Below are 13,333 nucleotides of genomic sequence, written 5' to 3' on the forward strand. Positions count from 1 at the left end.
ACTTCTTTGCTGTGGAGAGATGGAATTCACAAAGACAGGCAAATAAAGGCATGAGATGAAAAGGAAGAGAATAGAAATAGTGAATTGCCACAGTGTGGTGTATGGTCAACTAGTTACTGGAGTCTTTCTTTCAGAAAATTTCTCAACTTCGTTAAAATGTCACACTGTATGCTAAAGGCTGACTGTATTAATACAGAATAAAGTATTAAATCATTTGTATTAATATTTTTAAGACAAAAATACAGGGAAATGAATACTTTTTTAATATTAATCTAGGATACTATGCAATTACATTTTCAATTTCGATGTCTCTTAAAATAATCAGTTTGAATCTTGGTTTACTTACTACCACTGTTGTTACTACCATCCATCACAGGCTCAGATGAAGCTGAAGCATGCCCAACAGGAACTAAAGAGTAAACAAGCAGAAGTTAGGAAGATGGACAGTGGCTACAAGAAAGACCAAGAAGCTTTTGAAGCTGTGAGGAAAGCTAAAGAAAAACTTGAAACTGAAATGAAGAAGCTAAATTACGAAGGTTTGTCTTAAATGTCCTTAGGGTCAAATCTTTAGTAGGAGGTTTGTATGCATAGAACAAAATAGGAAATGAATAAGCATTATTTTATCTATTCATTAGAGAAGTATTATTCATAAATGCAATCATAAAATTATCTAAAATAATCCTGTAAAATTTTGATAATATTTAATCACTTGAATGCTTAAAATTGGCATTTGTCTATTTTCATTTAGTAGGCCTTAATTCTTATGTTGTTTCTTGGATTGAAAATTATATGATTTTGATGTTAGAAACATGTCCATTTGATGCTCGATAGGAATTTTAGTGTAAACAACCTTTTATTTAATACTAGCTACAAGTTTACATTTTGCTGCTTGGAGTACTTCGTAGAGGTGGAGGCTCTACTTTTTTTAAGTGGTAATGTTTTTCAGACCTGGTTTCAAGCTACTTATAATTTACTTCTCAGAAAACAAAGAGGAAAGGCTTTTGGAAAAGCACAGGCAGCTGTCTCGTGATATCAATAATCTAAAAGGAAAATATGAAGCTCTCTTGGCCAAGTTTCCCAATCTTCAATTTGCATACAAGTAAGAGATTTAAACCTTACATGTTAAAACAGTAAGAGCCACTGTACATTTTTATGTGAGCTGAAAGGCAATCTGAAAACTTTTCACAAAGAGATTTTTAAGTTGCGTTTTTTTTCTTAAATATTAATCGATTAATTGAAGTGTGTGAAATGTTGGGAAATGGAGGGTTCTTGTGAAAATAACATACTAGTATTACTAATTTTAAATCAAATGGGGTGATTGATTTAGTCTCAGTTCAAACTACCTTCAAAGTTATTCTGTCATTACTCTTGCATCTTCTGATTTGCTTTACTACATGGGATTCTTAAGACATTCATTTTTCATCTACTTTCTGTGTCATTATTGAACATTGAATCCTGAGTATCAGGTGTGTGAGGGAAGTACCCAACTACTGAGCTACTGCTACTCCTTTGTTAGGGCAGACATAACCAGAGTTATGTGCTAGAGAGATTAGAACACCAAAGTTGTTTCCATTACACTTAAAATTTGCAGAAAGAGACTGGAGAGAAGGGTCAGTGGTTGAGAGCTCACACTGCTTGCTCTTTCAGAGGACCCAAGTTCAGTTTTCATCACCCACATCAGGTGGCTTACCCTTAAGTTCAACTTTTGGGGATACAACACCTTCTTGTGGCCTCCACAAGAAACTGCACTCACATGCATTTACTGCCCCACAGGGTCACCTCACCTGCTTGCACATAATTAAAGGTAAACAATAAGTCTGAGTTAATTTATTGAAATATTTTAGTTGCAATTCAGAAAATAGCTGAAATCTTTGTTCTCTAATTCATTTGTTTGGATCTCTTAATTAGGGTAGTATAATATTCATCTAACATTAATTTTTGGTAACCTCTATTTTTAGGGACCCAGAGAAGAACTGGAATCGAAATTGTGTGAAAGGACTTGTAGCTTCTCTGATAAATGTGAAAGATAATTCTACAGCCACAGCTCTGGAAGTAGTGGCTGGGGAACGACTCTACAATGTTGTAGTAGACACAGAGGTAAATGGATATTAATTAAATAAAATTTAAAATTAATATTCTGCCTAAAATAATCATAGAATGCTAGAAAAATTCTGTGCTTTTGTAGCCCTCCAAGCCACTTAAGCTTTTTAGTTAATTTTTTTTGACAGATTTAATTTTCATTTATTTTCTTTTCTGCTGCCAATTTTATATTTATTTAAATTTATAAACTAATCTCAATTTTTTTATTATAGTAATACTGGATTTATTTACATTTCTTCAGTTTTCACTGTTCTTGTTGATGTAAATTAACCTCATCACATACATCTTATGATTTATCTTTTAGTTTTCTGTGAGTCCTTTGCATGTACACACACCATGTAGAAGCCAGAAGAAGGCATCCTACATATACACTGTCTTTCCAGATTCATTTCCCTTTTCTGATTGCAGACTTGCACCCCTCACCTGCTTCTGTGTGCTTGCTCCCTCCTCATCGCATCTCACCTTCTGTTCTCTCTATATCACCTTCTCTAGAGTCTATGTGTAAATGGCATTGTGAAGTACTTTTTCTGACTTACATCACTTCGCAAAAATCCTTCCAAGTTCATTTATATGCCCACAAAAACATCTTTAGTAAGGCTGAATTATAATCTAGTTTGTATACTTTTAAAATCTACATTAGTAAAAACACACCACAGATCTATTTGGTGATTCCTAAACTTGTAAGCATTCTAGTTTAATGTTTTTAATCGCCATTAGTGGTTTTTCTTACAATTTCATATGCGTGTTTTAGGTTACTGCTAAGAAGCTACTAGAAAAGGGGGAGTTGAAGCGTCGATACACAATAATTCCTCTCAATAAGATTTCAGCCAGATGTATTGCTCCTGAAACTCTGAAGGTCGCTCAGAATCTTGTAAGTCTTATTTTGTCTTAATTACATGTTTATCTCTTTCTTTTAGCTTTAGCAAATAGTAATTTTAAGGGATATACTCATGTAGAATTTTGGACAACTGATACCATGGCCCCTATTGTGGTGTATCTGCTAGTAAGAAAATAGATGTGTACAAGAAAATAAATTTTTATTTTACCATGCATTTTTATTATTTTTTAAAATGTCCTTGGATGCCCTGGAGTTGGGGTTATAAGCTGCTTGACTGGAAGAACAGCCACTGTTCTCAACAAGCTTCTCTCCAGCACCCCACTTGGGTGTTGAATGCTGATTCAGAACATGAAACTGGGCTGGAGAGATGGCTCAGCAGTTAAGAGACCTGGCTGTTCTTCCAAAGGATCCAAGTTCCATTCCCAGTACCCACATGGCAGCTCACAACTGTCTGTAACTCTAAACTTCAGGGGGTTTAACACCCTCATACAGTCATACATGCAGGAAAACACCAATTCACAGAAAAAAAAAAATCATTTTAAAAAAGCCAAATATGTTTTCAACAAAATGATCTTGTTATTGAGCAGCTTTCGTAAGGGTTTTGAGTTCAAAAGTTAAGTGAAACCCAGAAATAGCATTTGTAGTTAAGACACTAAGCAGATAGCCAGTGTCTTCAGTATTACTGAGAAAATTACAGTCAAAATAATTTCAAAATGCCCTTGTAGTTGAAAGTGGTGTCTGTTTGTTTGTTTTAGTTTGTGTCAGGAATGTTCACAAACTTAATTTGCCTGTGATTTAAGCCCTGGTTTAGTTGGAATTTCCAACACCAGCAAGAAAACTTTGTCCTAGAGTTTGTAGCCAGATCTGTTACTGGCATCTGCTGGCTCAGAAGGTCTGAGCCTGGTGCTGCCTTTGTTGTTTTGCTGCTGTCGGAACATGGGAAAGTTGGCCATTGTGAGCGAAGTTCACAAAGAGGCTGGGATTGCAGTGGAAGACAGGGCTTTGCCTGTTCTTTTTATCCGTTCAGCCGGTCACTGCCTTTAGTTCTGTTTTTTGAAAGTGGCTGCTATAATTCATTTGAATAAAAACAATTTCACTGAAACATGCTATTAATAATTGAAACCAAACTTCTGTAACTGTGCTGAAATAAAGATTACTGCACTTTAATTTATAGTTGTATTTATATAGCCGATTTAGATCAGTATATAAAGTGAACTTGGTATCGGCTTCTTGAAAGAAACTTACAGTGCTTAGTAGTTTGTGCTTTGTAGCCGCCCACCCCCCCTTCTCCACCCCCAACCACCACCAGTACAAGGTTTTTCTAAGTAGCCCTGGCTGTCTTGGAACTCACTCTGTAGACCAGTCTAGTCTCGAACTCAAACTTGCCTTTGCCTTCCAAGTGCTGGAATTAAAGGGGTGAGCTACCACCACCCTAGTGCTTAGTATTTAAACGATTTTAGTTGGTAATAGGTCTTTCAGTGTTAAAACTATATTTAAAGTAAAAAATTTATTACTAGGAATATATATATATATATATATATATATATATATATATATATATATATATTTAAATATATATCGTTGCAATTCTTACTAGTTTATATTTCAAAGAAAGTAGTGTGTCCAGTGATAAATCTTTTTTTGTTCGCAATAGGTTGGTCCTGACAATGTTCATGTAGCTCTTTCCTTGGTTGACTATAACCCAGAACTTAAGAAAGGAATGGAATTTGTCTTTGGTACAACATTTGTTTGTAACAATATGGATAATGCCAAAAAAGTGGCCTTTGATAAAAGGATAATGACCAGAACTGTAACCCTTGGGGGTGATGTATTTGATCCTCATGGAACATTGAGTGGAGGTATGTTGTGTATCTACTTGTGTTAATAATTCTCTGGTAAATTGTGCCTCTGAATCAGTTTCTCTATTTCTCAGTTGCTTTTTAAAGTACAGAATAGTGTCAAAGCCCTCAAGTGGTTTATTATTCACTATCATGGATGAACTTAGTAGCTCATTCCTCTAAAGTGTATTCCTGTTGATTCTTAGACTAGTCCAGTCACTGGGGTAATGTCTTAGTTAGGGTTTTACTCCTGTGAACAGACACCATGACCAAGGCAACTCTTAAAAGGACAACATTTAATTGGGGCTGGCTTACAAGTTTAGAGGTTCAGTTTATTATTATCAAGGCAAGAAGATGGCAGCATCCAGACAGACAAGGTACAGGAGGAGCTGAGAGTTCTATATCCTCTTCTGAAGGCTGCTAGGAGAATACTGGCTTCCTGGCAGCTAGGACTAGGGTCTTACCTACTAAAGGCTACACTAACTCCAGCAAGGCCATAGCTCCTAATAGTGCCACTTCCTAGGCCAAACATAAACAAATCATCACGGGTAGTGACGAGAATATGTGCTTCCTTAGGCATACTTTCTTCTCAGTTGCAGTTACAAAGGTTTTTTTACTTTGTAAATTCTTAGTCTAACTACCCATTTTCTCAAGAAATTGAATAACTCACTTTGCAGTGTGCTGTTACCCATGTTGAATCTGGAAGTGGTGCTTTAATGAATTGAAAACAGTGATTATCCTGCAATACTCTGGCCTAATAATACAATAACATTGAATAATATTTGTTCTGTACCAGAAAATATTGAAGAGTGTTATCTCGAGTATAGTATCCACTAGCCACATGTGACTCTTCACAAATGATAAAATGAGTTATTTTTGTCCTTGCACTAGCTGCTTTTCAGGGTCCTAAACAAATAGTGAACTGGTAATTAGATAACACGTGTATAGTGAATTTCATAAAGCACCATTCTGTGAGCCTTATGAATATATAAATATGAGATTATATATTATAAATTTATGAACACATAAATAATTCTTATAACAGCTTTAAGATAGGAATATAGTATCAGAATACTTATCAGAATATAATATCAGAATATCTCTAATATGTAGTTGTAGAAATTAAAAACCACTAGTTAAGTATCTTAGTAATTTGCACAAGTTTGGAGTTGGAATCCCAGCAGTCTGGTTGTAGCTTGTGTTCTTAACCTAATTTAATATCTTTTAAAATGTTCATTTATAAGACTCACTGTTATTTATGTATATGATGATATGTGTGTGTTTATGTGTGTGGTTGCCCTGAGAAGCCAGAATCTGGTATCAGATCTCCTGGAGCATGTAGTTAGTTGTGAGCTCCCCAACTTGGGTGCTAAGAACTAAACTCTGATCCTGTAGATGAGCAGGAAACAACACTCTTCAACTACTGAGCCATTTCTCCAACCCAAGTCTTAGTGTCTTTGTAGGCCAGTTGTAATAATTAAGTGATAAAGTATCATACTTGTAAAACATCAAATGAGTACTGTCTGCTTAGAAGATAATAATGTAAAGCAGAAGAAATTCTTGAGAGTTCATTGTTTCAGATATGCTTGGAGTTTCTGTTTAAGAGCTCTAATGGCATCATTAACGTTAGCATCCTTCCATCCAACGTACAGAGCTTCCTTGTTAGCATAGTATTTCAAGCTGTCACTGCTAGATGAGTATCTTTACTTGTACAATATGTGAAGGCAGTTTATTTTGATGGTTTTACTGCATCTTCAGAGCCTAGGCCAAGTTATGAGGTGGTAACATAATGGCTCTGCTAGCTTGAGCTAGTTTATTTCATTTATATTACATTTACTACAGGTCATTTGCTCTGCTCCCTGTTCTTCCACTGTAACTCATTCTGAAGAATTCCTTTTTTTCAGCATGTTTTCCTTAATGTCCAAGGGTTAGGTTTCTTTCATTGGACAGAACAAACCATATGGCCAAGTTCAATGTCTGAGTGAAAACTTTTAGCAAGATAGATCTAAGAGATAAGAGCAGTGGTTATTTTGAATCAATAAACTACCACATCTACCAAGTTTTTTTTAGCAGCTATGTATTTATTAAGGCTTGGATATTGGAATAGATTCCTTATTGTCATAAGTTCACTGTACAATTTGCTGTTTCATCATTTCTAGTATAATTCTTTGAAAAAAGAATATTTAAAAGCATGTGGTAACTTAGTATCCAAAGCCTCTGTTAATTTGCTTCAATCCAGGTGCTAGGTCCCAGGCAGCTTCTATTTTAACCAAGTTTCAAGAACTCAAAGATGTTCAAGATGAGCTGAGGACCAAGGAAAATGAACTGCACGCTCTAGAAGAGGAATTAGCAGGTCTTAAAAAGGTTGCTGAAAAGTAAGAGTCTATGTTGGATTAAGCTGTACATGTTATGCATGATAGAAAATTATTGGAAATTGACTCTCTGATTTACTTTTAAGTTTACAATAAATTTTGAGGCTAATGTTTTACCCACTTTTTATTTTCCTGATTTAAAAGGCTATCTGTTAAAGAAGTTACCAAGGTCTAATTAAGGAAATAAAAAAAAAAAAATCCCCTTCTTGAAAAAATATGTGGGATTGGTGACCAGCTGGGTTTGGTGGGGCATGCTTTGATATTCTGGCATGCTCCAGAGGACACGTGAGAGCTTAGAATTTACTCAATGCGGTGTAGCCTTCAATAGTTGTCAGCCCTAAAATCTGGTAGGATGACCAAGAAAACCCTTGCCAAACAAATACTGAGCAAACACCTTACTATGAATATAGGCCTTAGAGTCAGCCAGGAGTCAATGCTTGCCATAACACTTGTGCACCAAGTATTTCAAAGTTACAAACATTGCTTGAAATAGAAATTGTAATTTTTCCAGTCCCTCTGAAGATGGTAAGCAAAGACTTGTAAAAAACACTTTGTTTAGGATTTACAATACTGAATAAATGTAAACTAAATCTAAAAGGTAAAATGGTTTGTGTAAGTCAATAGCATTCAATTCCTGATGTTTAAAATTGCACTAAGATGTGAGATCTACTGTATATATGCAGGAGATGTTCCTATTCTGTTAGCATGGCCATGCCAGTATGGAACTGTGTGAATACACCCATTTCCGCCACGTCTTTATTTATCATATCAGTTGTACAGAAGATTCCTCAGAGTTCTCCATCCCGTGGCAGCTTTATCAAGGTGCTGACGAGTTTGTAATGCTCTGGGCTTCGCATCTTTCTTTTTTTTTTAGGTGCAGGAGGTTAATTATTCTTTAGACTTGCTTATTGACTAATTATAGCACTGAGGTAAAAGAAACTGATTTTGAATATTAAAAAATATTTAAGGATCAGCAAAAGCCCTTCTTATATATTGTATCAGGACTTTGATATAATTTTCTTTAAACTTTCTGTGTTATACAAATATTTAATGACTTGAAAAGAAAGTACTGTTTTATTTACTGTCAAGCAGTTTCAAGTAAGAGTACTCAAGATAGTGTTTAGATTTAGGCCAATCCTTTCTCTTCAGAGCTTATGAATTTCTAGTGTTGAGAATTTATATGAACTTGAAATTTCACTGCAACTGAGTTAGCTAAATACTTTGCAAGGAGATGAGGGGCCAGAACGTGAGTAGAAGTATACCATTGCTAAAGCTGATTACAGATGCTTAAGGTGAATCCCATGACTTCCTATACTATAAGAAGTGAAACATTATTATTACTGACATTTGAAAGTAGGAATTAATAAGTAGGTAGCCAGATTTAGACAATTTTTATATATTATGTATTTTTATGTATTGTTTATATATTATAAATTGCCATTAACTTCAGTTTTCTAGTAATTAGTGGTTGTATAGATACAGGTATATTAATGCATTTACATAAACTTAATTTATTCAAAGATCACTTCTAGTACTTTGTAAAACTAAGGCTTGTTTAAAAATAGTTGTTTGGTGTCCTGACCATTTACAGTTTACCTGAAGTGATAGCTTTCCATGGTAGCCATTGTCATCGCATTCTGTTTGTATTATGTGAGGTTATTTTATTTGTATTGCTTTAGGTAAGAGCTTCATGTTTGAATGCATGTCACAGACACCAAGGATACTTATAAACTTGTCTTTTCAAGGTATCGCCAACTGAAACAGCAGTGGGAGATGAAGACAGAGGAGGGAGACTTATTGCAAACTAAACTTCAGCAAAGCTCTTATCATAAGCAACAAGAAGAATTAGATGCCCTTAAACAAACCATTGGTAAGATGAACCACACTGTGCCTAATCTCTTTGTGCTGCTCTCATTTGTTTTAAACTCAGAAGATTTGATGCTCAGAACACACATGAGTGTTAACTAATATTCACTAACATCAGTATGGAAAAGATCTCATTCCATTAAATCTTTTTCTAGACATTTTAGGATTCTCTAATCTTACAGTTGTGAGCAGATGAGGTGACTATTTAGGCTAGTATATAATTTGCACTTTGTTCATCATTAAAGTTTGGGATACTTTTTGTATGCTTATCAGATCTTTGGGTTTCTGTTCTTGTAAGCTTCCTGTTTGCCCTTGTTTCCTGTAGGTGATTTGTTTTCTCCCATTGTTACATACAAAAGGTTCAATATAATGCATTTTGTAGCTACTTTTGTGTTGCTACTTTATTTGGCAACATGAACCTGGAGAGTGGATCCTAACATTAAGATGAACTACCGTCTAATTCAATAACCAACTTTATTCAGAGCATCAGACAATTTATACTCTGAGGGTATTATTGAAGGTCAAGCAAAGTCATATGAACAAAAGTCACTTGAGTTTGGGCTGCATATAGTTAGAAGGGCAAAGTTACATTAATTCAAGCTGTATACTATCAGAAGGACAATTCTTACTTGGAAACATCATTCTTAGTAATAATGATAAGATGATGGGTAATCTGAAGTAAACTCCATTCCTATTGCTACACCTAGAAGGGTCATGAAAGCACATTCCAATAATAATCAATGTCATGGAGAAATAGGGATTATAAGACTCTTGTCTTGTTTACTTGGTGGTTTCTCACAAGGTCTTAGAAATTTGACACACAACGTCATTTATGTACTATGTTAGACAATTTCCTATGTAAATTCCTGAAGTGTTCCATATTTTTTTAAGAAGCTTTCTTCCCTCTTTTCATTTTAATTTAATTGTATATAGCAGCTTGTTTTATTTTTGTCATTAATTATGATAAAAGTCTACATGTGAATTTCTCTACTAATGTTTCTATTGTGCACTGAAAAGCGATAGAAAATTGTTCAGTGCTAGCTTCTGGAACTATATTTGTACCATGATCCTAGCTCTGACAGATGTGATACAAGACAGGAGTATGTCCATTCTTCCTTGTTTACTTCAGTTTAAACTCGTTGTCCTGGTCCTTTGTTGTCATGGAAGGCTATGTGGTTGGACATAAATAGGCAGAACCAATGTAAGCTAGGACTAAGTAGAGTCATGGAAAATAGTGTTAACACAGTGTTGATTTGAACTGTAAGGTAGAAGATATATGTAATTCAGTAGTCAGCATAGGCTTTGTTAATGCAAGGTTGAGTTTTATCCGTATCATTTTAAAAACAGAAACATGCCTCTGCTTCCCCAAATACAAACTAATCTTTCAGAAGAAATAACTTGGGAGATCATTTGGTAATTCAAATACTACTTTTAATAGGATTTATGTTTCATTATGCCAGTTCCAAAACATAGCTAAAATGATTTAAAATATTCAAACTCTAGCTTTTAATTTTTCAAACCATTTCTTAAATTGATTTGATATATAAGCTTTTGGCTGTGTTATTAAGTTAGCCACATTTAACTACCTTGTGATTCAGAGGAAAGTGAGGAGACATTAAAAAGCACAAAAGAAATCCAAAAGAAAGCCGAAGAAAAGTATGAAGCATTAGAGAATAAAATGAAAAATGCAGAAGCTGAAAGAGAGAAAGAACTAAAAGATGCTCAGAAAAAACTGGATTGTGCCAAAACAAAGGCAGATGCATCTAGCAAGAAAATGAAAGAAAAACAACAGGTAAGATCTTACTCAGCAGTCTTAAAAATCAGTGTAGAGTAGAAGGTGATGATATGTCAGCAGCTGGACACTCATGGGTGTTGATTCCAAAGTTTAAACAAGTCATATAAATTGTAAATTATGCCTCTTACAAGCAAGATGCTGTTCTGTAAACGCTGCAGTTGAGTCAAGCAAAGCAGAAGCAAATAATGATGATGTGTTTGTGCCTTTGATCAGAGGATTAACAGATTGATGGTCCTATTTATCATTGTCTTGTGGATATGAACTGTTAGATACTGAAGTTAAGCATGCCATATTAACCAGGTTTCATAAAATTGTAGACTGATCTTTAATATTTTTGCATAGTGACAGGGCTGGTATTTGAATGTATTTATGTCTCCAAAGCCTGCGCTCAAATTTTACAAACTCTACCCAGCTTAAAAGTCTTTCATTAAATACCTTCACAAAAATTTTCCAGTGAACTAAAAATCTGTATTAGGAAACAAAATCAAGATACAAAGGCTTTTGCACACTGAAAAAATTTGTCACTAAAGCTCACTATTTCATATGTTACATAGAATTTTGTAACATTTCTATAGTCTAATTATAGATAAATAATTATTCAATTTTCTAAACTCAAAGTTTATAGGATTTTAAAAGGGATTAGCTTCTGTTTTCTTTTTCTTCTGAGATAACAGCTTGGTTTGTTAGTAGTTTAATACTAACAGTCATATTTAAATGAGAATAATGTTAATTTATTCTCTGTATGAAGCTAAATTACTTGCCAGCAGTTAACCTTAAATGTGTGTTTCTGTAGGAGGTTGAAGCTATCACTCTGGAGCTGGAGGAGCTCAAAAGAGAGCATGCATCTAATGAGCAGCAGCTTGATGCTGTGAATGAAGCCATCAAAGCCTATGAAGGTCAGATTGAAAAAATGGCTGCTGAGGTCGCTAAAAATAAGGTAAGATATGTTACCAAATTGGAAAAATTTAAAAACATTGGTAGAAAGGTTTCTGTTTGGGTTTAAGAAGCACACTGAAGCAGATTGTCCTTTGGGTTAGGGATTTATTAGGAGTCGGTTATGAACTTCACAGATGGCAGCATGTTGTGTGTGCGTGGTGGGGTGTCTCTGAGAGTCCAAGCAGCATGATATGGTGGATAGCTCCCGGGAGAGTTTAGGTCCCTTCTTTGATTTCAGAGAAAGAGGGAGGATGTCCTTTGTCAAATGGTTGCTGAGTATTTCACAGAAATGTCTTTCAGGTGAGCTATGGGTCTTAGGCTGCCCAAAATTGGGGGCTGAGGGTAGGGAGGGAGCTTGTAGTGTGAGGAAGAAAGGCAGGCATCTTGTTACTGACTTACAGGATGTGGGGGAAGGCGAGAGGAGTTAAGGTGTACCCATTATCAGAGTGAGGGATGTGTCAGGGTCGCATTCTTTCTCTTACAGTCTCATAACCTGAGCTTGTAAGTCTCTTAAGAAAGTGAGAATTATGTCCTTGCTATTTTCCAGGCATTGGTCACCAGGGGATTCTATTGCAGTTTCAGATTCAGAAGCTCTTGGTACGGTGTTGCCATATTCTTTCTGCACAGCAGCTTTGATCCTATGGGTGGGCCTGGCCCCTAGCCCAAAATTTAATGTTCATCTATGTATGAAATGTTGAATTAACATGATTGATTTAGTGCTTTAAGTCTTTGCATTTATGATCAGAGCATGAGGTGAAATGGGGATTCCAGAAAGTTATAAAATCGCAGATTTTCATTTTGAGTCTACTCAAATAAATCCATGAAGTAAAAGGAACAGAGTTTAAAGAAAAAAAAATTAACTGTTTGGGTGAAAGGATTGATCACTAGAGGTGAAGCGAATTCTAAGGTGCATAAGAACAACAGAAAGAAGTAGGTATTACCCCCAGGGCTGAGGTGACTGATCCACAGGTACAGCCTTGGAGCCCCACCTTACTCACAAGACTGAGGACCAGAGATCTAACTGCAGAGCTGTGGCTAATTTGGCAATGATTTGGGTTTGCTAGAAAAAGCTATCTACAGAAAGGTTGTGTATGTGGCTACTGAGAGACAAATTTCTGTGAGCACGGGTCTTTGGGTGATAATTAGCTGGAAACCATGTAAAGCCCCATGCTAAGACATGCATGGTACTGTCCCATGTACTTGGTAAGCACACTGAACCAGCAAGAACAGCTCTGCCTTCCTACAGTGTCTCTGTAGTGAAGTAACAGGTAAAGCAGCTGATAGGGGAGAAATGGACAGTTCTCAGAAGTAGCACTGTAACGGCTAAGATTCACAGACTCATTTGTTCTCAGACATGCTTTAAGCATTTTAAGTGGTCTTTTGTAGTTTTCTACTCCTTCAGTATATATACTCTTTCGTATAACCTTCATTTTCAAGTATTTGGGTTTTTAGCTGAGATGCTGTTCTTGAGTGGCATGAATTTTCTGTTAGTTAAATACAAATAGTATTTACAGAGGTCTTCAATCCACAGAGGAAGTTTATAGTAAAGAGCATTTTACCTTTGCCTTGTACTTCTTTTTTTTTTTTT

General features: G+C 35.5%; 1 protein-coding gene across 1 annotated transcript in view; it reads left to right on the forward strand.

Moving 5' to 3' along the window:
- Smc2 (structural maintenance of chromosomes 2) overlaps positions 1-13,333 on the forward strand; it is a 46,195-nt gene that overhangs the window by 17,371 nt on the left and 15,491 nt on the right. The window contains exons 11-19 of the mRNA XM_021199908.2: positions 377-536; positions 982-1,099; positions 1,959-2,097; positions 2,852-2,971; positions 4,593-4,797; positions 7,016-7,151; positions 8,894-9,018; positions 10,613-10,806; positions 11,603-11,746. Of these exons, the coding sequence (XP_021055567.1) occupies positions 377-536; positions 982-1,099; positions 1,959-2,097; positions 2,852-2,971; positions 4,593-4,797; positions 7,016-7,151; positions 8,894-9,018; positions 10,613-10,806; positions 11,603-11,746 (1,341 nt within the window). The remainder of the gene's footprint in view (positions 1-376; positions 537-981; positions 1,100-1,958; positions 2,098-2,851; positions 2,972-4,592; positions 4,798-7,015; positions 7,152-8,893; positions 9,019-10,612; positions 10,807-11,602; positions 11,747-13,333) is intronic.

This window comes from Mus pahari, chromosome 6, assembly GCF_900095145.1.
Source record: "Mus pahari chromosome 6, PAHARI_EIJ_v1.1, whole genome shotgun sequence".
In the NCBI taxonomy this organism is placed as follows: Eukaryota; Metazoa; Chordata; class Mammalia; order Rodentia; family Muridae; genus Mus; species Mus pahari.